Raw genomic sequence first — 27,915 nt, 5'->3', positions numbered from 1 at the left:
CGTTATTGGAAATTTTCGTTTTTATACGAAACTAGCCGAACCGGGTCCGCTCCGCTGAGCCTTCTTTAACTCTCTAATATCTTTTTAGGGTGGGGACACTTCGTCCTGAATGCGGATATCGAATTCGTGCCATTGTAGCCTATGACCATATTCGTTTTCTGGTCTCCAATACCTTTCATTTGATTCCCTTTTGCGGTAAGGGGGAGGGTCCGCCTCCACCTGATATCTAAAAATTATATAGACTATGTCTTCCAGACAAAGCTACACAATCTTTGAAAATTTTAAGAAAATCGGTTCAACCAAGTATCATATAGTCATAATGGATCTACTGGCGTTTTTAAGAGGTGGCGTAACCCCTTTACTTCGATATGATTTTGTACGCCAGATTCGAAATCTACTCCCGAAAATCTTTCATATGAGCCCCATATTGAAATGAACGTCTAATATGTCTGTTTTGGGGCGGCCCGATGGATACTTAGACAAATTTTAATACCATATACGTATTCTAGTCTCCAATACCTTTCATTTGATACCTATATTGTTCCGATCGGTCCACTTTTAATTTTGGGTTGTATGTTTGGCAAAAGGGGGAGGGTCCGTCCCCCTTCCGATACCGAAAAATTATATAGCCTCTGTTTCCTTCCAAACCAACCTACACAATATGCGAAAAATTTCGAGACAATCGGTCCTGCGGTTGTTGAGTCTATACCGAACAAACAAACCGACTCCCATATATCTGTGATTGGCTAAGTTGCCCATTTTGGGCGTTTTTGTGGGGGTGAGGTGACCCCCTATACTTGGACATGAATTTGTATGCCAAATTCATTATCTACTCCCGCAAACTTTTCATTTGATACCCATATTGTCGTTATCGGTCCGCTTTGGATTTTGGGTGATGTTTTGGGGTAACGGAGGAGGGTCCGCCCCCTTCCGTTATCAATAAATTATAAAGCCTATTCCTACTTCCTGACCATATTCGTCATCTACTCCCGAATACCTTTCACTTGAGTACCATATTGTCATGATCGTCAAATAAACCTATTTTAAGGGGGTTTTGGGGCTGGGGCGGCCCCCCCCGGGTACTTGGATCCAACTTTTATTATGAAATTCGTACTCTATTTTGAATACCTTTCATTTGTATCCCATATTGTCCCGATCGGTCCACTTTTATTTTTGGGTAGTAAAGGGGAGGGTCCGCCTTCCTCCCGATATCATAAAATTATATATATCCTATGTTTCCTTTCAGACCATCCTACACAATTTCAAGATAATCGGTTCCTCCGTTTTCGAGTCTATACGGAACAAACAACCAAACCAACAAACACAAATGGAATTTTATATATAAGATTTTCTCTTTTGCCCATGGCTCTCATGCAGGTATATAGGGCAGGAGTCGCCTTTCTTGTCCTTTCCAAAGTAAAGTTCAATTTCCTGTCCACCAAAACACCCAGATTTTGCGCTTTCTGCAAATGGAACATTCTCTTCTCAGAGGGCGGCAAGTCCCAATGGTTTTTTTCCAGCCTCCTGCCACGATCGCTTAATCCTGCAGGGCTCTTAACTCCGGATGAAAACGATGCGTCTTCCATCACTTCCATACATAGTCGAAGCTAGTATTAGTTCAAATTCGAATTCACGTTGTCTGGGCGCGTCCTCCTCTTGGGAGTAGAGCACTATCCAAAGTCTTTCCGTTCTGTGGGTCACGGCACGAAATGCCCTTCCTGTGATTTTAGGTGTTAAACCACAGCCAAGACGTTGCTCCCAACTAGGGCCTCACCAAACGTTAGGCGGGAACCAAAGTTCCAGGGGCTCCTGACGCCCGTGTTACCAGATTTAGGACTCTGATTCGACCACATAGCCCAACTACTACCAGTTTAACTTCAGACAGTTCCGGAGTGGTCATCTAATGGGATGATGCAACCACCATCCCGTAGCAACACGTCATTCAGAAACAGTCGGAAATTAGGTGGTATAACCCAAATGCCTCAGCACAAGTCTGAGGCAAAACAGGAGTGCTACCGAAACTTTCTCACACACGGTATACAGTATGTTAGTCACAAGGAATAACAGCGGCACCATGTTAAAACTATCAAAACATCAGAACTTCACACCCACTCGACCAGCTCCAAGACTTCATGTTCTAGTCTTCTTCAGCTCACCGTCCTTTTCGATGCAGCCTACCAACCCGTCCATCACCACATCCAATTCCTTCCAATCAGCTCCGAAACTTCATGGTTCAACCGACTTCAGCTCACCGACTTTTTGGATGCATCGCACTAACTACTCATCCATCCGTCGCCCCATCGCTTCACTCGTTATTGCCCCATCCACATCCTTCCTTTCTTCCCCTCCCGTCCTTCTAACCATCATTATCAAACTCCACACACACTACGATTGCACAGCTTTTTATACAGCGTTGTGTCGTACCCAGGAAATCAATTGCTAAGGAGATCCCAAACATAACACGATACCTGGGTAGCTTTAATATTCCACTTCAGACCGTGGTGAAGGGCTATTATATACTTTTCACCTAAATGGTCCACCGTGGGGGACCTCAGAAGAAGAGGGGTGCAAGTGTAGGTAACTTTTTCTCCTGTTGAAAAGAACTACTTCTGTCTTGCACGGTCTACACTTAGCTGTTGCACTTACAGCTTCCTGAATTATATCTCTTAGAGTGCTGGGAAACTTTCCCCTAACCGCAATAGCCACGTCATCAGCATACGCGACGTCAGTTTTCCATTATTGAAGGAACCTTCAATGTTCAGAAATGCAACCTCTGTATATTCCTTGACAGCGAGTGAACCCTCGCCGACCACCCGACTAGGTCTTGAAAGGTATTTTTCATTGGACTTGCCTTTATTATAGGCATGCTGCTGGCGTCCAAAAGGACGCCAAAGCCATCACAGAAGGGGAAGATGATCGATGAGAGAGGTAAGGAGCCGCCATCTTACGCCAGAGTGGTTCCTTACCACTCTGGTGTAAGATGGCGGCACAACAGAGATGAGCTGACTTATGTTGTCATCAGTATCGGCAGTGCATACGGTAGGATTCCACCAGACCATCGGTCCCAAGTGAACGAGCGGCTTTTCGAACATGTGTGGAACTCTGTAGAGGGCGCACCCATACAAATGATAAGCTGCGAGTGTATAGGGGACATTTTAAAGCTGCGCTTTGCATCAACAGAATGTATTGATACCGTCAAAAAGTTGGTTGGAAATATCCACAAACCCTGGGGCGCAAAGCTAGACCAGGGCTTCCCCAGCTCACAAAGGCGACGATCTTCTTCAAGGGTGAGGGGGCCAATTTCGCGACGGAACGCACATGATGGAAGTCTTAAACAAGAAAAACCAAGATTGGTCGTGGAGAAATGCGAGGTTTTCCAAAGGGAGGAGAAGGAGGAAGGAACTCTCCTTGTGGTGGACATTGATCAAGGCGTACTACGGGACCAAGGCCGTCTTTTCAAGATTGGGAAGACTAGGAGGAGAAGGAACTCTCCTTATGATGGACATTGATCAAGGCGTACTACGGGACCCAGGCCGTCTTTTTCAAGATTGGGAAGACTAGGAGGAGAAGTAGGAAGGAATTCTCCTTGTGGTGGACATTGACCAAGGCGTACTACGGGACCAAGGCTCTCTTTTTCAAGATTGGAAAGACTAGGAGGAGAAGTAGGAAGGAACTCTATTTGTGGTGGACATTGGTCAAGGCGTACTACGGGACCAAGGCCCTCTTTTTCAAAATTGGGAAGACTAGGATATGCAAATATCCTCATATTAAGCCATCAGATAGTGCAGAGGCAGGAGACTCAATACCGACGTAACGAACAGGGGGCCGACGACGAGACAATAACCAACTCTCTTAAAACTGGGAAGACTAGGATAAGCAAAAATCCTAATACTAAAACATCAGGCAGTACAGGAACGAGAGATTCAACCTAACGAACAGGGACCAGACGATGGTCCCTTTCTTTTTCAAGATTCGGAAGACTAGGATAGATAAAGATTCTAATGCTGAAACATCAGGCAGTGCAGTGACAGAGAACTGCCACCTAACGCATAGGGAGCCGACGATGAGACCATCAACCACTCCCAAGAAGCCCATCTAATAGAGGACCAACGATTGAGGCCATCCAGATAAACCTCCACCGAACCGAGACAGCTACTCACGCTCTGATGGAGAAAATCAGCGAAGGCAAGATTCATATTGCCTTAATACAGGAGCCATGGAACAAAGTTTCTGGTGTGATCTTAAGTGTAATCTTGGACAGGAAACTGAATTGGAAGTGTCACATTCAGGAGCGTACCAGGAAAGCCCACAGATGTTGGGCACTATGCAGACGGGCCGTAGACTCGAAATGGGGCCTGAATCCGAGGATAGTCCACTGGCTCTACAGGTGCGTGCTTAGACGAATGCTTACTTACGCGCCTCAGTAGTTTGGTGGACTGCTATGGAGAAAAAGGGCAACACAAGGACCATCCAACAGGTTCAGAAAATAAGTTGTCTTGGCATAGGCGGGGCGATAAGGACCACGCCCACTGGGGCACTGGAAACTATTCCAAATTTCCGACCCATTGATATATAGATCAATTGTGAGGTATCCATTGCGGTTATGAGACTTAAGGCGATGGGAAAATGAATTGAGGATGAGAACAGCTCATACCATCGCGATATAATCGAGGCGACGATAGGAAACCTGGAAGGAAGGGAAGAGGTTTTCGATTGGATACCTGAGACGTTACTTGAGGTCGAGTGCAAGGTACTGCTGCCATCGGCACAGTCTTGGGCTGATAGAACCCTATTATTGCCATCTGGAAGATCATGTAACACGGATGGATCAAAGCTAGAGGACAGAGTGAGCCTGGGGGTCTACATTGAGAACCCATGGACTGAGATTTGATTTCGGCTGCCTGAACATAATGCGGTCCTGCAGACGGAGATTTGGGCGACAACAGAATGCGTGTGGTGGTGTGGTACTAACTTGAGGACGTCGGGTGTGAACATTCTTACGGACAGTAAATTGGCCATTAGGGCAATAACAACCAGGCCGGTTAGGTCACGAACAGTGTTGGAGTGTAAGAAAGAGATGGCAAAATCCACATCGTTTGAGTGCAAGGCCACCGCAGAGTAATGGGGAATAAAAGAGCAGACGATTCGGTAGTGAAGGCCAGAGGACCCACGACAATAAACTTGGTTAACCCAAAGCTTTTCGGGTCCATGCAGTCTAAGTTAAAGGCGTGGGTGACAAAGGTAACTGCAACACTGTAGAACAGCGGGACAGTTGGTAGGACAGCGAAAATCCTATGGGGTGATCCAGATCGTGGGAGGATCAGGCTATTAGCAAAAGGAACTAAGAAGGAGGTCAGTATAGCTTTTGGTAGGGCGCCCCGGTAGCCGAGTTGGTAGCGTGCTTGGATTACCAGTGCCGCCAGAAGGCTTGGTCTATCACTGCTGTGGTATCACAATGGACTTAAAATTGTCTATATGAGTCTGTAAAGGACTACCAATCTTACCTAACCTAACCTGCAGAGGACTGCCACTCTTACCCATAGGGAAGAAAAAGTATGTTTTACAAAACGTATTTTGTTAATGTAGACCAAAAAATTAGCTATTGAATTAAACTTGGCTATTTGTTGGAAATTTTCTCAAATTTGCTATTTCTAGGAAATTTTCTCGAAACTAGCTACCTTTAGCAAATTTTCTATAAATTTGCCATTTATAGGAAATTTTGTAAAAATGTTTTATTTAAATTCCAAGCATTTTTTTTTACTGTGCGCCATCGTATATGTTTCGTTTCTTTGGCACTAAAGTGGAAGTCTATGATTGCTTATTTCTTGTGTTTATATTACAAAAAAAAAAAAAGCCGAACGAATCTTTCCAATCGACATCGGGAAGATATCGTATTAGATGGAGTATAACTCCAACACACCAGTAAACTTTTTTTTTCAAATTGTCTTCGTCATCTTCTGATGATTCTGCTGCCACAATGACCCCATGTGAATACACGCGGGATATTTATATAAAAGTTTGAAATTTCACTGTTGGATATCATCTCCCAATGCATCATGCCATATTACTATGGCCATATTTGTATACACACACTCTTCACAAGTGCCTTCAAACAACAGAAAAGAGTTGAAAGTTTGGCGCCATTGGGTGGATTTTACAAATATTTGTGATACGTGTTTTTTTCATTTCCCAATTTTCTTTGTTTTGTTTTTGTTTTTTTTTTTTATCTATTTTGCTTGGGTGTCACTGGAAGAGTGATGTGATGACGATGATGATGATGATGTCTTGTTGTGCTGCTGTTTCCATTTAAAAAGCCATCGAAAAAGTTTATCATCGCCATCATCTTTGAAAATGTAGCAAAAGGCAAAATGGGTGGGGAGATCGGTGTGAGGGAAAACGGAAACAAGAAAAGAAAACTTTAAGCGCCATGGGTGTGGAAAATCTATGAAAAACACAACCAAAAAGGAAGACATTTGAAAATATTCCCGCTGACGGAGACATGGTCTCCTCTCACTCCTCATTGTATCACTTTGTCTGTTTGTTTGTTCAATTAAAGATATGGCATTGTGTTAGATATTCACACATACGCTATCTTTGTGGTTTATTTTGGCAATAAATTTTGTGATTTACACAGATTTTTCATGAGGAGAATGACATAACTGAGGAAGCTCAATACAGGGCAAGGGTTGCTGAAACTAAGAAATTGTGGAATAAAAAAAGTGTTAAAATTTTTCAGTATTTAAAGAGAAACAAAGACAATTTTGCCAAACAGAAGAACATTTTGGCTAAAGTTGCTATTCATGGATAAATTTTGACAAAAAATTGGCAATTCATAGACCATGTTGTAAAAATTTCCCAAAAGTATGCTTCATTAATATTGTATTATTTTGCTCGTTAAACTCCCTTAAGCAGACTACACTTTTTATTGATTTTCGTTTGGACTTAATCTTGAGACGAATTGGTATTAATAAGAAATTTTCCCAAAATTTGCTGTCTAAAGGAATTTTTGACAAATTTTTTTTTGTATAGGAAATTTTGTAAAATTTTGGTATTTTTAGTAAATGTGCTAATTTTAGTTAATTTTGGGAAATTCTAGCAGCCTATAAAAAAAACCTTTTACAAATTTGCAGATTATGGGATATTTTACTAAAAGTTGCTGTTTATAGAATATTTTGTCATGAAAAAGTTTTGCCCAAAAATATGTTATATAGTAAAACTGAGCAATTTAAAGGTGGTTTTGCCAAAATTTGCATTTCTTAAAAATGTTTTTTGTTTTTTTTTTTTTAATTTTTGTTGACATTTTGTATATATTTGGAAGATTTTGCAGAAATTGGCGATTCATGAAAAAAAAAAGAAAATCCCGAAAGTATGCTTCATTAATTGTGTTTTCTCGTTAAACTCCCTTAAATAGGCTACACTTTTTATAGATTTTTATGGGAAATTTAGCTTTTTATGGGAATTTTGCCATAATTTGCAGTTTAAAGAAAATTTTTTTTTTGGTCCAAATTCTTACAACAGATGTGTACTCAAGTTCCAAATACCTTTCATTTGATATCCAAGACAATTTTTATGGGAAATTTACTACTAAGGTCTACTAAAATAGACCTTTCTTTTAATTCACATATTATCTCGCTCGAACTACACGTCCTATTGAAGGGTATTTAGTGGGTGGGCGGTCCCAGACTCTATCCCAAATATGTATACCAGGAGGCCCCTCATACACCAAGGAATAAATTTGCATGTCAGATTTTTACTCTTCTTTTAAATACCTTTCATTTGATACCCCCTATTGCCCAAAGCAGTGAAAGTTTCCTATTGGTGGTTTTTGGGGGTGGGCCAAATTCGTACTCTACTCTTAAATACCCTTCGTTTGAGACCCATATTGTCCCAATTGGTTCGGGGGGGTTTGGGGGGGTGCTGGGGGCCCCTCTGACACCAAGGAATACATTTTTATGTCAGATTTGTACTCTACTTTTGAATACCTTTCATTTGATACCCATATTACCCAAAGTGTGAAAGTTTCCTGTTGGGGGGTTTTTGGGGGTGGGTGACCCCCGACACTTAGGATGCCATTTTTATGCCAGGTTCGCACTCTACTCTTAAAAACCTATCATTTGATACCCTTATTGTCCTAATCGGTAAACATGTAAATTCGGGTGGGTTTTGGGATGGGACGTCCCACCAAGTTATTTGACCCTAAAATTTTACACAAATTTGGTGGTTTTGTGGTTTAAATAAGGTGGCATACAAAATTTCACTTAAATCGGTTCATGCATCTCCGTGATTTGGCGTTTTTGAAAATTGGGGCATTATTTTATTTTATTTAATTTTTTTTTTATTATGTTTTTTTATTTAATTTTTTTATTTTATTTTTTATTTTATATGGTTTTTTTTTAATTTTATTTGATTTTTTTATTTTATATGTTTTTTTTTTTTTAATTTTATTTGATTTTTTTATATTTTATTTTATTTTTTCAATTTATTTATTTTTTTTATTATATTATATTGCATCCTAAAAGTATGCTTCATTAATATTACATTATCTCGCTCTTTCGACTCCTTTAAGTAGGCTATGCTTTTTATTGCTTTTTCTTTTGGACTTCATCTTGATGAGACCTAAACTATTCGTATATCACAAATGATCACTTTTGAAAGAATTTTTTTCTTAATTTATTATTATAGCCATCTGCTATTTGGCGTTTTTGAAAATTGGGGTATTATTTTATATTATTTTTTTATTTAATTTTTTTTTTATATTTTTTGTTTTATTTTTTTATTTTATATGGTTTTTTTTTTAATTTTATTTGATTTTTTTATATTTTTTTTTCATTTTATTAATTTTTTATTATATTATATTGCATCCTAAAAGTATGCTTCATTAATATTACATTATCTCGCTCTTTAGACTCCTTTAAGTAGACTATGCTTCTTATTGTTTTTTCTTTTATTTGATTTTTTTATATATTTTTTTCATTTTATTTATTTTTTATTATATTATTTTGCATCCTAAAAGTATGCTTCATTGATATTACATTATCTTGCTCTTTCGACTCCTTTAAGTAGGCTATGCTTTTTATTGCTTTTTCTTTTGGCCTTTATCTTGATGAGACCAAAACTATTCGTATATCACAAATGATCACTTTTGAAAGAATTTTTTTCTTAATTTTTATTATTATAGCCATCTTACTTATTTGCTTTTAAGTCATGGCGGTCACAAAGATTTCTCTCCCTTATGTTTGTGTGTATGTGTATGTATGAAAAGAGATAATTTAGAAAAAGTCTCCTCAAAAGTAATGAAGCATTATTCAATGGCATTTGTTTGGAAATTATAGTTGAAGAACTTTTTCAAATTTTAAATGAATTTTTCTTCCCCCAATTGTCTCTTAGTCTTGCGGTATATTAAGAGACCCAGTTACTTTGCTGCTAATGTTCTTTAAAAAGTATATATCTTGTGACCAAACGACCACTTGTTCCGTTGACATAAACAAATAGTTTCAACTTTAAAAAACTAGATTTAATTAAAGAAGTAGTAGAAAAGAAATCTCGTCTCTCAAGCCCTAGTGGGGGCACAAAACTTTTCCACTTGGGGTTTGTAGGTTTTCTTTGGTTTCTTTTCGGCGTTTATGGAGCTTCAAGAAATAAGTCATTAGTGAGTGGCTGAAAATGTTTTCTACTGAAGTCAAGCTGCTGGTCATCTGCCTTTTAGCCGTATGCTGGGAAAATTAAAAAGTAAAACTTTAAACTGAACAAAGTAAACCACAAGTTTTAACTTAAGGCTCCTTTTCAGGATTTTTCTTAGCATTTTTTTTTTGCTTGTGACAAAGTCCCCTTATACTAGGCTGCTTGGACCACCTGCAAGTAAACAAAATTGAGTCCTGTAAAAAAACTGCTTTTCATTTTTTACCTTTAGCAATTTTAACATTTCAAGTGTCATTCTTGCTAAGGACCAACGAGGACAATAAAGACCCTAGAGTCTTGCAAAAACATGGCATAAAAGGATTGACTTGACTACTGGTCAGCAAGAGAGGCTTTTTATGCAATCTGTAGGGAGGCTGGTGGACAAGGCAAAAAAAAAACTTTATTAATTTTAAACAAAACTTTAATTGCTCTTGGTTTTTGTTTTCTTTTCGTTTCAGTCAAACCCTACTTCATGAAAGAACCACAGGACTTAACAATGTTGGCTGGTGAAACGGCCACATTTCATTGCTCTGTGGGTGGTGATCCACCACCAAAGATTCTATGGAAAAAGGAAGAGGGCAATATTCCAGTGTCTCGGGCTCGCATTCAACATGATGACAAAAGTTTAGAAATTTCCAATATCATACCTGAGGATGAGGGCACGTACGTGTGTGAGGCCCACAACAATGTGGGACAGATTAGTGCCCGGGCCTCATTGACGGTGCATGGTAAGTAATTGCATACTACTTTCTATTATGGTGAATGAGGCTTTAACTGCAAACTCTCAGAGGAAGAAGAAACCTAACCAAATCTTTCTCTTTATAAAAAATTCTTCGAAATCTCCTTTTTTAGAAAATTTTGTTAAAAATTTATATTTATATGAAATTTTCTAAAAATTTGCTATTTATAGGAAATTTTTTAAAAATTTCCTAATTGTAGGATACTGGTTGGACAGGGCCCGCTCCGCTGCGCCTTCTTTCACTCTCTTAATTTATCTGAGCCCCATACTGGCACAGTCAGGAAAGTCCTGTTTGGGGGTGCTGGTACGGCCTTTCAGATATTTCGCCCCATTGTAGATATCATATTGGTGCTCTGCTCCTGGTAAACTTGTCTGCCAATCGGTAAACTTGTCATTACGGGAGTGTTTTTGGGGATGGGGTGCCCACTCAGACACCCCAGATTTGTACTCTACTTTTAAATACCTTTCATTTGATACCCATATTGCCCAAAGCAGCGAAAGAGTCCTGTTGGGTGGTGTTTTAGGGGTGGGGGACCACCCCGAACACTTTGGGCGATATTTATATACCAAATACAAACTCTACTCTTAAATACCTTTCATTTGATACCCATATTGTCCCAATCGTTAAACATGTCCGTCCGGGTGGGTTTTGGGATGGGGCGTCCCCCCAGGTTATTTGGCCAAAAATTCTATACCATCTTTGTGTTTTTGGGGTATCATAAGCTAGCATACAAAATTTTGCTTAAATCGCATCTCCGGGATCTGGCGATTTTGAAAATTGGGGTATGGGGGAGGGTCCGCTCCCCCTTCAGATATCAAAAAATGTAGTATCCTTCTTTCACCGGGGCACCGGGGGTTCTAACTCTACCATCTCGAAAATTTCATAAATACCGGTTCAGCCGCTTTTGAGTCTATACGGAACAGATCTGGCGTTTTTGAAAATTGGGGTATGGGGGAGTGTCCGCTCCCCCTTCGGATATCAAAAAATGTAGTACCCTTCTTTCACCGGGGCACCGGGGGTTCTAACTCTACCATCTCGAAAATTTCATAAATACCGGTTCAGCCGCTTTTGAGTCTATACGGAACAAATCTGGCGTTTTTGAAAATTGGGGTATGGGGGAGGGTCCGCTCCCCCTTCGGATATCAAAAAATGTAGTACCTTTCTTTCACCGGGGCACCGGGGGTTCTAACTCTACCATCTCGAAAATTTCATAAATACAGGTTCAGCCGCTTTTGAGTCTATACGGAAGAGCCAAACAAACTAAACGTACATTCAGATTTGTCAAATATTTGACCCAGCTTGTTTTATCATTGTCCCTCAAAATGTGTCAAATTCGTACATTCTTGATTTTGTATTCACGTTAGAAACAATTATTGAACACATTTTGTTTGTTCAAAAACAAATCAATTAGCCCCTTAAACCCACAGTTTATCCAATTTGGGTGAAATTTGGCCCAAAAACTTCTGTTCTGACTTCCAACATCTGTGTCGAATATGATCCGAATTGGTCTATAAACTGATATAGCCCCCATACAAGCCGATTCCAAGTTTTGACTTTTTGAGCCCCTAAAATCCACAGTTTATTCTATTTCGCTGAAATTTGGCACAAAGACTTCTGTTCTGACTTCCCACATCATTGCGGAGTATTATCCGAATCGGACAATAACCTGGTATACCCCATATAAATCGATACCCGGATTTAACTTCTTGAGCCCCTAGAAGACTCAATTTTCTTCTTATTTGGCTGAACTTTGAAACAAAGACTTATGTTATGACTTCCAACATCTGCGCCAAGTATAAACCGGATCTGACTATAAACTGATATAACCCCCATATAGACCAACTACCGGATTTGACTTCTAGAGCCCCTAGAAGCCTCAATCTTCATCAGATTTGACACAAGGACTTCTGTTATGACTTCCACCATCTGCGCCAAATATGATCCGTATCTGTCTATAAACTGATATAGCCTCCCTATTAACCGGTACCGGGATTTGACTTATGGAGTTCGAGTTCGACGAAATTTGACCCAAGGACTTTTGTTATGACTTCCAACATCTGCTACAAGTATGATCCGTATCTGTATATAATCTGATAAATATTTATATGGGGGCATAAACCCATTCCCGCATTTGCCTTTTTGAGCCCCTAGAAGCCTTAATTTTCATCAGATTTGGCTGAAATGCAGAACAAGGCCTTTTTTATCAACATTTGCGCCAATTCTGTTGTTGTTGTTGTAGCCACATTTTCATGTGAAGGTGGCGATCCTCGTTAAACTCCTGTAGGTGAGAAAGCTCGTTCCGGTCCAAAGGACCAATCGTCGCGTGAACAGGGTGGCCATTGGTTATTAAAAGGCGCCAATCACTCTCCTTGTCATATCGAGCATCATAGGCACTCAGTACTGGTGCAAAAGCCAGTGCCGCCCGGACTCTCACTCAAGGCTCAAGAAGTAAAATCGGGAGGTGGGCTTATATGGAAGCTTTATCAGGTTATAAACCGTTTCAGACCATATTTGGCACGTATATTAGAGGTCATAGAAAAAGTCACTGTGGAAAATTTCTATCAAGTCGGGGAGTAAATTCACTTTCTAGAGGCTCAAGAAATCTAATCGGGAGATCGTTTTAAATGGCAGCTATAGCCGGTTATAGACAAAAGTCATGGAAGTCATAACAAAGTCATGAGCAACGTGCAAAATTTCGGATTGGATAAGAATTGCGCCCTCTAGAATTCAAATTGGGAGATGGGTTAAAACAAAACATGGACCAATTTGGCCTATTTGCAGAATTTCAAGCCTTTAGCTTTACTCCTTCGAAAGTCGGCGTGCTTTCCACAGACGGACAGACAGATGTTGTTATTGTAGCAACATTTTCATGTGGTAGTGGCGATGCTCGTCAATCTCCTGTAGGTGAGAAAGCTCGTTCCGGTCTAAAGAGTCGGTCCCCGCGGGAATAGGGTGACTATTGGTTATTTAAAGGCCTTGTCATTTTGAGCATCATATGCACTTAGACTTGTGCAAGAGCCAGTGTCGCCCGGCCTCTCGCTGAGACACTGCGCTCAATACCACTGATTGTTCGCGACTGCCGTTGCAGCTATTCCATATAGAACATTCTATTATCCGCACTCAGTGGACGCGCCCGGTAGCTCGCAGCTAAGCTTCTCGTGACAGCAATGAACACCACACAGATCGGACCTCAATGTTCCAGCCTGTGTGGTGCTCACATCCATCGCGTTCCAGGCTGCGCTAATTTGATCCGATTCTGTCTGTAAAGCCGCCATGTAAACCGATTCACTGATTTGACTTGAGCCCCTAGAGGCCTTTATAGCATACTCGAAGTACACTTGTGTTCTGCAATACTCACAACCAATCATACCCCGTTAGGTTTATAAATAGATATAGGTCCCTTAGAAATTGGCACCCCGTTATGGCTTCTTGAGAGTATAGAAGCCTCAACCAACCTACCCTATTTGATTGTTACAAAGTAACTTAAATACAAACTGTCTTAATAAGGGTAAATTTTAGGCATAATCTCAGGTGGTGGGTACCCAAGATTTGACCCGCCCAAACTTAGCACGCTTAAACTTCTTTGAAAGTAACTTTAAATCGAAAATTTCTCTAAATTTTCTGTTTGTGTGAAATTTTGTCCAGATTGACCATTTATGGGAAATTTTCCGATTTATAGGACATTTTGTAATTTAGTGTATATCAAAGTCGGCTGCGTTAATCTCTCGTCCTTTATCCTTGTTTTCCTTTTGTTTGATTCTTTTTTCAAATGCTCTTTCACTTGTACTTGACATTACCTTTTCGAAGTTTCTTGATAATTAATAGCATTGTTTTTGTATTTTTTTTTTCGTACCTTTCCCTTCCTCAGCTCCGCCCACGTTCATTGTCAAGCCACAGGATAAAAAAGTCGGCTTGAATGGTGTGGCCTTGTTCCCTTGTGTGGCCGATGGCAATCCACCACCCTCGGTCTTTTGGACAAAGGAAGGTTCCAGCACTCTGATGTTCCCCAACAACTCATATGGACACTTGCATGTTTCTCTCGAGGGTACTTTGCAAATCAATGGCGTGCAAAAGGACGATGCTGGCTATTATGTGTGCTCGGCTTTTAGTGTGGTGGACTCCACAACAATAAGGGCATTTTTACAGGTAAGCAAGCAAACAAGCTAGAAAACAACTTTCCTCATGTGGTCTTGTTGCCAAGGACCAAATGCCATGGTAGCTGACAAAGGACCTGTGTGTATTGACAAACAACCAGGCATGTGTGAAATTTTTTACCCTCCTCCTTTCCTTTCCGTTCCTTATCATAGCGAATTTCTCTTCTTTTTTTATTAATCAAATTTCAAACTTCAATTGTTGCCCTAGGTTACCTCTGTAGATGATACCCCGCCACCCATCATACAAATTGGTCCTTCAAATCAGACCCTACCCAAAGGAAGTGTTGCCATGTTACCCTGTCGTGCTTCGGGCCATCCAACACCCCGTGTCAAGTGGTATCGTGATGGCACCACCTTGCAAAGCGGCAATCGTTATACCATTGCTCAGGGTGGATCTCTGCGTATCGAAGGTAAGTGAATCTCTATGGGAATGGATGTATATAACCAAAAGTTGGGCATGAGTTGAGTTATTTTGTTATGTGAAAACCTCCATGTATGAATATCTAAGTGCTTGTTCAAGTGTCAGGTGAGAAAAGGAATCTCTCAAAAGTGAAATAATGAAAATTGAAATGAAACAATTCAGATATGATGAAACCTATTCAAAGTGTTGTAAAGTTTGACAAAAATGTCCTTGAAACAAAAACGAAAAGCGAAAAAAGAGAAAGCTCATAAAAATAAAATTTTTGGGGCGGTATTATTTATGGCACATTTGCACCTCGATGTTGGAATATTGAAAGAGATAGGGAGAGAGAGCGACAGGGAGAGAAAGAGTGACAGGGAGAGAGATAGAGTAACAGAGAGAGAGCGATAGAGAGAGAGCGACAAAGAGATATATAGATAGAGCGACATAGAGAGAGAGAGAGAAATTATTGAGATAGAGAGAGAGAGCGACAGAAAGAGATATAGAGAGAGCGACAGAGAGAGATAGAGAGCGATAGAGAGAGAGAGCGACAGAGAGAGAGTGATAGAGAGAGAGAAATTTTTGGTGAGCAACACTTGTTCATAGAGAAATTTTGGAAGTTACTGATGGGCTAACTATCACTAAAATTTTTTTTCTGATCTTGGGATTGTAAATGGGCCATATTGGTCCATGTTTAGGTGTAGCTGCCATATAAACCGAAGTTGGGACTTGATTTCTTGAGCCACTAGAGAGAGATAGCGAGAATGCGACAGAGAGAGATAGAAATTATTGATGAGTAACACTTGTTCATGGAGAAGATTTGGAAGTTACTGATGGGCTAACAATCACTAAAAATTTTTTTCTGATCTTGGGATTTTGTCGGTTGGGATTGTAAATGGGCCATATCGGTCCATGTTTTGATGTAGCTGCCATATAAACCGAACTTGGATCTTGATCACTAGAGAGAGAGAGATATAGAGAGAGCGACAGAGTGAGATAAACAGAGAGAAATTTTGATGAGCAACACTTGTTCATAGAGAAGTTTCGGAAGTTACTGATGGGCTAACCATCACTAAACATTTTTTTCTGATTTTGGGATTTTGTCGGTTGGGATTGTAAATGGGCCATATCGATCCATGTTTTGATGTAGCTGCCATATAAACCGAACTTGGATCTTGATTTCTTGAGCCACTAGAGAAAGAGAGAGAGAGAGAGAGATAGAGAGAGCGACAGAGTGAGATAAACAGAGAGAAATTTTGATGAGCAACACTTGTTCATAGAGAAGTTTCGGAAGTTACTGATGGGCTAACCATCACTAAACATATTTTTCTGATCTTGGGATTTTGTCGGTTGGGATAGTAAATGACCCATATCGGTCCATGTTTTGATATAGCTGCCATATAAACCGAACTTGGATTTTGATTTCTTGAGCCACTAGAGGGCGCAGTTCTTCTCCGATTGGAATGAAATTTTGCACGACGTGATTTGTTATGATTTCCAACAACTGTACCATGTGCGGTTGAAATCGGTCCATAACCTGATATGGCTGGAGTCTGGGGTCTTGACTTCATGAACCTCTAGAGGGTGCAATTCTTATCCGATTTGGCTGAAATTTGGCATAAGGTGTTTTGTTATGACTTCCAACAAATGTGCTAAGTACGGTTGAAATTGGTCAATAACCTGATATAGCTGCCATCTAAACCGATCTGGGGTCTTGACTTCATGAGCCTCTAGAGGGCGCAATTCTTATCCGATTTAGCTGAAAATTGGCATAAGGTGTTTTGTTATGACTTCCAACAAATGTGTTAAGTATGGTCCAAATTGGTCCATAACCTGATATAGCTGCCATATAAACCGATCTGGAATCGTGATTTCTTGAGCCTCTAGAGATCGCAAATTCTATCCGATTTAGCTGAAATTTTGCATAAGGTGCTTTGTTATGACTTCCAATAAATGTGATAAGTACGGTTGAAATCGGTCCATAACCTGATATAGTTGCCATATAAACCGATCTGGGATCTTGACTTCTTGAGCCTCTAGAGGGCGCAATTTCTACCCGATTTGGCTGAGATTTTGTACGACGTGTTTTGTTATGATTTCCAACAACTGTACTGTGTGCGGTTGAAATTGGCTCATAACCTGATATAGCGGTCATATAAACCCATTTGAAGCTTTGACTTCTTCAACCCATTTGGTTGAAGTTTTGCACGACGTGTTTTGTTATAACTTCCAACTGATGTGTTAAGTATGGTCCAAATTGGTCCATAACCTGATATCGCTGCCATATAAACCGATCTTCCGATTAGACTTCCCGAGCCTCTAGAGGGCGCAATTTTTATCCGATTTAGCTGAAATTTGGCATAAGGTGTTTTGTTATGACTTCCAAAAAATGTGCTAAGTACGGTTGAAATCGGTCTATAACGTGATATATTGACTTCTTGAGCCTCTAGAGGGCGCAATTAATATCCAATCTAACTGAAATTTTGTACAACGGCTTCTCCTATGACCTTCAACATACTTGTCAAATATGGTCTGAATCGGTCTATAGCCTCATACATCCCATATTAACCGAAAGAGATCGGTCGGATCGGATTTAACTTTTAGAGCCCCTAGAGGGCGCAATTTGGCTGAATTTTACACAATGACTTCTACTATGGTCTCCAACATTCAATTTAATTATGATCCGAATCGCACCATGAGTTGATATAGCTCCAATTTTTTTTTTCCCGGTATCTCTTTTTAGGCAAACAAAGGATAAAAGAAAAGAATGAGCCTAGCCATTCTTGCCTAAAAAGAGATACCGGGAAAAAAACTCGACAAATGCAACCCATGGTGGAGGGTATACAAGATTCGGCCCGGCCGAACTTAGCACGCCTTTACTTGTTCCATTTTTTTCTTTTTTAAATTTTTAATTTAGAGAATATTTGTAGTGATTTCTAACATTCTCTTATTCTACTTGTTTTCCTTTATCAGATCTACAACTGAGTGATTCTGGTCTCTATACCTGCACGGCATCGTCAGAAAGTGGTGAAACCTCATGGTCGGCAACATTAACGGTATGTATACAAAAATTCCTTTATACAACTACTATACATTAAAAACAAAAAGAAACGCAACATTTTTACTACATTATTATTAATTAGTAAAAATGTGAAACTAAAAATCCAACAAAAAAATACAAAACAAAATTATGAAACATTTTTATGGACTTGGTTTTTCGATACTGTTGCTGAAGTGTTGGCGGACGTGCATACTCTCAGTTCTGCTTACAAAAAATTTAATTAGCCATAAATCCTTTTTTCGGTTTTTGGCATTTTGTTTTTAACGCTTGTCGGCGTCCAACACTTTGTTAGTGGTGGTGCTGTTGTGTTAAGCATTCCGTTTCGCCATTTGTTGTTTTTCATATATTTTGCGGTTACTTACTTGGAAAACATAAAAAAATTAAATAATAAAAATAATGGCCAGGCTGAAAAAACTTTACGTGTACATTTGACTAATTAAATTTGAATCCTCGAAAAAATCATAAACCAACAAATAAAATCTCTTCGTTTGTTTTTTAAGCGGGAATTTTGAAATAAATTATTTACATGATGTTCTCTGGCGAACAAAACGTTCTAACACTACACCATAATTAAATTTGAAGTGTAGCCTTTAAATATGGAGAAATATCCTGAACCTTGCTGGGGTCATAACTTTTTATTTTATTGCAGTTGCGTTTTTTCTTCATTAAGATTACTGTGTCCGATTCCCTTTTGCATGAAGGCAAGGCTTTAGTTGGATTATTCAAATACAAAACGAATACGCGAAGTGTCATGGGAAAAAATTATAGAAGTAGCGAAAAATTTTTTCGTATAGAAAATTTTATCAATTTTTATACCCTCCGCCATAGGATAGGGGTATACTAATTTCGTAATTCTGTTTGTAATACTTCGAAATATGCGTCTAAGACCCCATAATGTATGTATATTCTTGATCCTCATGAAATTTAAGTCGAACTAGCCATGTCCGTCCGTCCGTCCGTCTGTCGAAAGCACGCTAACTTCCGAAGGAGTAAAGTTAGGCGCTTGAAATTTTGCACAAATACTTTTTATTAGTGTAGGTCGGTTGGGATTGTAAATGGGCCATATCGGTCCATGTTTCGATATAGCTGCCATATAAACTAATCTTGGGTCTTGACTTCTTAGGCCTCTAGAGGGAGCAATTCTTATCCGATTTGGCAATTCTTATCCGATTTGGCAATTCTTATACGATTTGGCAATTCTTATCCGATTTGGCAATTCTTATCCGATTGGCTCGTGGTGTTTTGTTACCACTTCTAATAACTGTGCTAAGTATGGTCGAAATCGGTCTACAACCCGGTATAGCTGTCATATATACCGATCTTGGGTTTTGACATCTTGAGCCTCTAGAGAGCGCAATTATCGTCCGATTTGGCTGAAACTTTGCACGTGGTGTTTTTGTATCATTTTTGTATCGGTCTACAACCCGGTATAGCTGCCATATATACCGATCTTGAGTTTTGACATCTTGAGCCTCTAGAGGGCGCAAGTATCTTCCGATTTGGCTGAAATTTTGCACGCGGTGTTTTGGTATCACTTCCAAAAACTGTGCTAAGTATGGTCGAAATCGGTCTACAACCCGGTATAGCTGCCATATATACCGATCTTGAGTTTTGACATCTTGAGCCTCTAGATAGCGCAATTATCTCCGATTTGGCTGAAACTTTGCACGTGGTGTTTCGGTATCACTTCCAATGAATGTGCTAAGTATGGTCGAAATCGGTCTACAACCCGGTATAGCTGCCATATATACCGATCTTGGGTTTTGACATCTTGAGCCTCTAGAGGGCGCAATTATCGTCCGATTTGGCTGAAACTTTGCACGTGGTGTTTTTGTATCACTTCCAATGACTGTGCTAAGTATGTTCGAAATCGGTCTACAACCTGGTATAGCTGCCATATATACCGATCTTGGGTTTTGACTTCTTGAGCCTCTAGAGGGCGCAATTATCGTCCGATTTGGCTGAAACTTTGCGCTTGGTGTTGTGGTATCACTTGCAATGACTGTGCTTAGTATGGTCGAAATCGGTCTACAACCCGGTATAGCTGCCATATATACCGATCTTGGGTTTTGACTTCTTGAGCCTCTAGAGGGCGCAATTATCGTCCGATTTGGCTGAAACTTTGTACGTGGTGTTTTGGTATCACTTCCAAAAACTGTGCTAAGTATGGTCGGTGCATAACCTGGTATAGCTGCCATATAAACCGATCTTGGATCTTGACTTTTTGAGCCACTAGAGGGCGCAATTCTTATCCGACTTGGCAGAAATTTGTACCACGTCTTCTCCCATTACCTTCAATATACGTGTCCAATATGGTCTGAATCGATCTTTTTTGCTTCTTTAGCCCCTACAAGGCGCAATTCTTGTCCGAATGGAGTGAAGCAATGGCATCTACAATATTCAGCATTCAATCCAATGGCATAACAGTTCTGATTCATTATTCTTTGTTAGACTAAAACCAGTAAGGAAGGGCAAAAGTCGGACGGTGCCGACTGTATAATACACTACACCTAACCTATAAGTACAATGAGGGATCTATATCCACTTCTGAACCAATTTTGATGGACCTCAACGAGCAAATATGTTCAAACTGTAAAACCTACGGTTGACAAATGACAACATTATGGCAAATTATCCAAAATCTGACGAACATATATATGGGAGCTATATCTAATTATGAACCGATGTGGAGCAATCTTCTCAGATAATGTGGTAGTCGTCGAGAAAAGCGTTGTGCAAAATGTTGGCAAGATTGGTCAAACAATGCGCTTGCAGTGACTCTTGGGGTGAAAATCTGGCGATATACATATATGACAGCTATATCTTAATCTGGGCCGATTTCTATGAAATTCACCAGTAATATCGAGAGTCGTAAAAAAATCCTTCCTGCCAAATTTCGAGAGAATCGCTTAACAAATGACCATTTTACTGAAATATTTTAAAAAATCGGACGAACATATATGTGAGAGCTATACCTAAATCTGAACCGATTTCGAGCAAACTCCTCAGATACTGTGGCAGTCATCGAGGAAAGCGTTTTACACATTTTTGGCAAGATGAGTCAACAAATGCGCTTGCTGTGACTCTAGAAGTTAAAATCGGGCGATATATATATATATAAGCTATATCTAAATCTGCACCGATTTCCATGAAATTCACCAGTAATATCGAGAGTCGTAAAAAAATCCTTCCTGCCAAATTTCGAGAGAATCGCTTAACAAATGACCATTTTACTGAAATATTTTTAAAAATCGGACGAACATATATATGAGAGCAATAACTAAATGTGAACCGATTTCGAGCAAACTCCTCAGATTCTGTGGCAGTCGTCGAGGAAAGCGTTTTACAAATTTTTGGCAAGATGAGTCAACAAATGCGCTTGCAGTGACTCTAGAAGTTAAAATCGGGCGATATATATATATGAAAGCTATATATAAATCTGAACCGATTTCCATGAAATTCACCAGTAATATCGAGAGTCGTAAAAAAATCCTTCCTGCCAAATTTCGAGAGAATCGGTTAACAAATGACCATTTTATTGCATTATTATGGAAAATCGGACAAACATATATATGGGAGCTATATCCAGATCTGAACCGTTTTTTTCCAATTTCAATAGGCTTCGTCTCTAGGGCGAAAAATAGGCCTGTACCAAATTTGAAGACGATCGGATATAAACTGCGACCTGTACTTTGTACACAAATTAACATGGACAGACGGACAGACAGACGGACGGACAGACAGACGGACGGACAGACGGACAGACAGACGGACATAGCTAAATGGAATCAGAAAGTGATTCTGAGTCGATCGGCATACTTATCAATGGATCTATCTCTCTTCCTTTTGGGTGTTACAAACAAATTCACTAAGTTATAATACCCTGAACCACAGTAGTGGTGTAGGGTATAAAGAGATAACGCTTAAAGAACTCGACAAACGCGTTTCATGGTGGAGCGTATATAAGATTCGGCCTGGCCGAACTTACCACGCTCTTACTTATTGTGTACTAATATCGGCGGAACAGGGAGGGCCTATTTCAGCGTTTTTATTCTATTGTTTTTTTTCACTTAATTTTTTTTTATTTTTCTATAATTTTATTATACTCCAATGTCTCCCTGTCTGTCTGTAAAATTTCCTACATTCAAAATCATTTGAATTTCAGTACTAACCCAAAATTTGCATATAAATTGGTTAAGTCTTCCATATCTATTTGATAGCCATAAAAAAAGCCACAGCAATTGAACTTTTCGATCATTGATAGAATACATAGACCAAATGCTAAGACAAGAAAGACAAAAACAAGATACTCTGGAAGTCACAAAACTTATAGAAAAACTTAAATGACTCCCTGCCATAAATTTTGTAATTACCCCAATTGACCCCAAAACAAAAAAAAAAAAGTGCCAACTCATTAAATGAAAATTTTCCATTCAATGAGCTACCTGAAATTTCTTCCAACCAACAACCATAAGCCCCAGCAATTTCAAGTGTTGATGATGGGAAAGAAAAAATTCTCCAAGACCTCATCATCATCATCATCATCATCACCATTGTCGTGGTCATAATAAACTTGGCTATGGTCTGCCCATCAGTTGGTTGGTAAATATTTTCTTGCAAAACATTTATTGTGATTGGAATTTTTTGTTTTCCACCACACTTTCAAGAAGTTCTAGGGTTAATGAAAACCATGGCAATGTTTAAAAGCCTTGTTTGTTTCGAAACGTGTATCTGCATATTAATTAAGTTAATTTTTTGTAAAAGCTGAAAAATTGTAATAAATATATCATCAATTCAATGGTCAAATGAGACGTTGTACCATGGCGGCCTTTTGTTCGTTGGTGGTTACATATGAAAATATTTGCCCACAAATGTGTGTGGGCCGGCCCACCAACATTGAAGGAGCTCAGCCCAGACAGGCTGCATAGCTGCATGGCTTGTTTTTTTTTTTTTTGTATGGCTGGTTGGTTGACTGGATTCAATCAGAAAATTTAATGAAGCACCAAAGAAACAACAGAATAATTAATAAGTGTTTAAATAAGCAAAAACCCCCAAAAGTGGGCGGTTGACTTGAAAGGAAATCTGTGCGGCAGGGTTTTTTTAACATCTCCCACCTCTCCACCTCATGCAGGAGAGAAGTCAAAGCATTTTAAGCTTGGTAAAGTGTTACATTTTCTGGGGATGAGTTAAGCCTTTCATTGCTACTTCATATACTCGTACACTGTCACAGACATAGTGTACATATATTTAGCAACCCTGTTGGAAATGGCAACATTCATCAAAATTTTCCATAAATAATTTATGACATTTGGCCTATAAGAGGTAAAATGTTTATATTAAATTTATAGAAAAGACCAAACACAATAACGATCTTAAAACTTGGCACAGTGATATGTTTTTAATAAATGAAAAAACCTGTAAAAACTTGGTAAATTCAGCCTGGCCTAATCTTATAACAAAGAAAGGTAGGAGTTGTAGTTAAGGCAAATTATTGCTAGTTTTTATCATATACTAGCCGATCCGGGACCGCTCCGCTGCGCCTTCTTTAATTCTCAAATATCACTTCGCCCTGAATGTGTAAATCGAATTCGTGCTACTGTAGCCTCTGTCCGCCTTTAACGCTGAACGCCTGCATTCAAATCCTGGCGATAACATCGGACAAAATTTAAAGCGTTGAAGATCCCCTCTTAATGCTGCCGCCACTTGTCATGCATGTCCATATAAAAAAACCCTCCCCAAAGAGATGTCGCACTGCAGCACGCCAATCGGACTCGGCATTAAAAAAAATTCCCTTATCATTGAGTTTAAACTTGAATCGGAAAGCTTTCATTGGTACAAATTTTGACAAATTTTGCAAATTATTACTCCATTCCCAAATACCTTCATTTTGAGTCCTATATTATCGTAAGGTAAATATTTCCGGTTTAGAGAGACATTTGGTCCTTAATGTAAATATGCACTTCGTGCTCTAGTTTCAGGTACATTTTATATGAGCCCCTTAATGGCATGATCGGTAAATAAATGCTGTTTGAGGGTCGGATTAACCCCAGGGACTTTGTCCCGAAAATCAACCAATTTAATCATCAAAGAGCATTTATATAATAGGGAGGTGTTTTCGGGTGGGGCAGTTCCCCAAACATATGGCTCTTCAATTGGATATCAAATTTGTTTTTTTTACTCTCAAGCACCTTTTGTTTGAGCTCTATATTGCCGTGATTGGTCTATATACCCATTTGGCGGGATTTGGACGGCCCCCAGGCATCCGACCCCAACAATAGAAACCATGTTTTGTCTTTGGTGACTGTCAGAGTGCAAAAAAATTTCGAACGAATCGCATTACCAATCTCCGAGATCTTACGTATTTGAAAATTAGGGTAATGGGAATATCTTTTTAAGAGAGGGATGCCACTCAGACATTTCGACTCAAATATGGATATCAAATCTGGCTGCACTCCCAAATCCATTTAATGTGAGCTCCATATTGCCATGGTCGGAAAATATGAACTGCTTGGAGGGTGTTTTGGCGCTGGGGAGGCTACCGGCACTTTGCCCTGGAAATAGATTTCAAATTCGTTCTTTATTCCCAAATATCGTTGATTTGAGCTCCATATTGCCATAATCGGAGATTAAGTTCAGTTTAGGAGGTGCTTTAGGGCGTATCCCCAAACACTTGGCTCCAAAATTGGATATCAAATTCGTTTTCTACTCCCAAATACCTTTCATTTGAGTCCCATATTGCCAGAATGGGTCAATCAACCTACTTGACTTATTTTTGGAAGGAAAAGCGCCAAAAATTCCTCCTTTAGAGGAGTTTTTGGGTTGGGGAAGTCCGTTGGGTTTTTGAACCCGAATTTTAAAACGATATTCGTTTACTACACAATTTGTGAAAATTTTAAGAAAATCGCTTCAGCCGTTTTTGATTCTACAGAACAAACAAAACAAGTAAAAGCGTGCTAAGTTCGACCGGGCCGAATCTTATATACCCTCCACCATGGATCGCATTTGTCGAGTTCTTTTCCCGGCATCTCTTCTTAGGCAAAAAAAGGATATAAGAAAAGATTTGCTCTGCTATTAGAGCGATATTAAGATATGGTCCGGTTCGGACCACAATTAAATTATATGTTGGAGACCTGTGTAAAATTTCAGCCAATTCGTATAAGAATTGGGTCCATTGGGGCTCACGAAGTAAAATAGAGAGAACGATTTATATGGGATCTGTATCGGGCTATAGACCGATTCAGACCATAATAAACACGTTTGTTGATGGTCATGAGAGGATCCATCGTACAAAATTTCAGGCATATCGGATAATAATTGCGACCTCTAGGGGTCAAGAAGTCAAGATCCCAGATCGGTTTATATGGAAGCTATATCAGGTTATGAACCGATTTGAACCTTATTTGACACAGTTGTTGAAAGTAAAAATAAAATACGTCATGTAAAATTTCAGCCAAATCGGATAGGAATTGCGCCCTCTAAAAGCTCAAGAAGTCAAATCCCCAGATCTGTTTATATGACAGCTATATCAGGTTATGGACCGATTTCAACCATACTTGGCACAGTTGTTGGATATCGAAACGAAATACTTCGGGCAAAAATTCATTCAAATCGGTTAAGAATTGTTCCCTCTAGAGGCTCAAGAAGTCAAGACCCAAGATCGGTTTATATGGCAGCTATATCAGGTTATGAACCGATTTAAACCATACTTGGCACAGTTGTTGGGTATCATAACAAAACACGTCGTGCGAAATTCCATTCCATTCGGATAAGAATTGCGCCCTCTAGAGGCTCAAGAAGTCAAGACCCAAGATAGATTTATATGGCAGCTATATCAGGTTATGGGCCGATTTGAACCATACTTGGCACAGTTGTTGGATATAATAACAAAACACGTCGTGCAAAATTTCATTCCAATCGGATAAGAATTGCGCACTCTAGAGGCTCAAGAAGTCAAAACCCAAGATCGGTTTATATGGCAGCTATATCAAAACATGGACCGATATGGCCCATTTACAATACCAACCGACCTACACTAATAAGAAGTATTTGTGCAAAATTTCAAACGGCTAGCTTTACTCCTTCGGAAGTTAGCGTGCTTTCAACAGACGGACGGACGGACGGACGGACGGACGGACGGACAGACGGACGGACATGGCTAGATCGACATAAAATGTCACGACGATCAAGAATATATATACTTTATGGGGTCTCAGACGAATATTTCGAGTAGTTACAAACAGAATGACGAAATTAGTATACCCCCCATCTTATGGTGGTGGGTATAAAAACCGAGTCCCATATAGACATGATGTGCCATATGCCCCTTTAAGGCGTTTTTGGGGGGTAGGGTGACCTCCTAACTTCGATCTGATTTTGTATGCCAGATTTGTAATCAACTCCCGAATACTTTTCATTTGAGGCCCATATTGACATGAACGTCCAATATATGTGTTTGGGGGAATTTTGGGGTTGGAGCGGCCCGATGGGTACTTAGACCCAAATTTTGAAACCATATTTGTATTCTATTTTCCAATACCTTTAATTTGATACCCATATTGTCCCAATCGGTCCTCTTTGGATTTTGGGTTGTATTTTTGGCATAGGGGGGAGGGTCCTCCCCCTTTCGGAATCAAAAAATTATATAGCCTATTTGTCCTTCCTGACCATATTCGCAATCTACTCCCGAATAACTTTCATTTGAGTCCCATATTGTCATGATCGTCCAAAAAAAAAAAAAAACTATTTTAGGGTGGTTTTTGGGTTTGGGGCGGTCCCCAGTTACTTTGACTCAATTTTTAATATGAAATTCGTACTCTACTCCTGAATACCTTTCATTTGAGTACCATATTGTCCCGATCGGTCCACTTTTATTTTTGGGTAGTACTTTTGTGGTAAAGGGGAGGGTCCGCCCCCATTCCGATATCAAAAAATTATATAGCCTATGTATCCGATCGACTCAGGATCACCTTCTGATTCGATTTAGCTATGTCCGTCGGTCTGTTTTGTGTACAAAGTACAGGTCGCAATTTTCGTTCGACCCTCTAAAAATGTTGTACAGGAATGTTTTTTGGCCTAGAGACGAATCCTATTGAAATTGGAAAATATCGGTTCAGATTTGGATATAGCTCTCATATATATGTTCGTCCGATTAGCAGTAATATTGCAATAAAATGGTTATTTAACCGATTCTCTCCAAATTTAGAAGGAAGGGTTTTCTCTAGACTTCCGACATTACTGGTGACTTTCATGGAAATCGGTTCGATTTTCACTTTTAGAGCCACTGCAATCGCATTTATTGACCAATCTTGCCAAATCAATGTACAACGCTTTCTTCGACAACTACCACAATATCATAGAAATGTGCTCCAAATCGGTTCAGATTTAGATATAGCTCCCTTACATATGTTTGTCCAATTTTGAGAAATATGTGTTTCAAATCGGTTCAGATTAAGATATAGCTCCCTTACATATGTTCATCCGTTCATCCTATTCTCTCCAATTTTAGCAGGAAGGATTTTCTTATAACGTTTTATTTCAAAACTTGTATCATTTGTTTCGGTTACGGCGGTGCCGAGGTAGATAAACTTGCTGACTATCGGAAAGTTATAGCTCCGAACTTTCTCCATTTTCTTTATCTGCTCGGATTTATAGGCGGGAAAAATGCACTTTACAAGGCACACCCTAGATTTTTTGCATTTATTTCACTTATTCTTTTGTAGTTGGCACATGCCGTGTTGTCCCCTTTCTTCTGTTTGAGACATAGTATGCCGAGGTTCGCATCTTCGGGTATGCGTTCTTGTAGCCAGATTGCACAGACAAGCATATGCAAATGGCTTATCAGCGTGTCGTCTCTGGTCTTAAACAGTTCAACCGGTAACCCAT

The 27,915-nt window shown here is 39.5% G+C and overlaps 1 protein-coding gene across 1 annotated transcript in view; it reads left to right on the top strand.

The window, feature by feature from the left end:
* LOC106082778 (roundabout homolog 2) overlaps window positions 1-27,915 on the top strand; it is a 200,444-nt gene that overhangs the window by 48,784 nt on the left and 123,745 nt on the right. Inside the window, exons 6-9 of the mRNA XM_059369918.1 lie at window positions 10,137-10,406; window positions 14,287-14,564; window positions 14,781-14,982; window positions 17,946-18,028. Of these exons, the coding sequence (XP_059225901.1) occupies window positions 10,137-10,406; window positions 14,287-14,564; window positions 14,781-14,982; window positions 17,946-18,028 (833 nt within the window). The remainder of the gene's footprint in view (window positions 1-10,136; window positions 10,407-14,286; window positions 14,565-14,780; window positions 14,983-17,945; window positions 18,029-27,915) is intronic.

Source organism: Stomoxys calcitrans, chromosome 5 (genome assembly GCF_963082655.1).
Source record: "Stomoxys calcitrans chromosome 5, idStoCalc2.1, whole genome shotgun sequence".
NCBI classification, from domain to species: Eukaryota; Metazoa; Arthropoda; class Insecta; order Diptera; family Muscidae; genus Stomoxys; species Stomoxys calcitrans.
The sequence above is the reverse complement of the archived record's forward strand: the minus strand, read 5'-3'. Positions and strand labels throughout refer to the sequence as shown.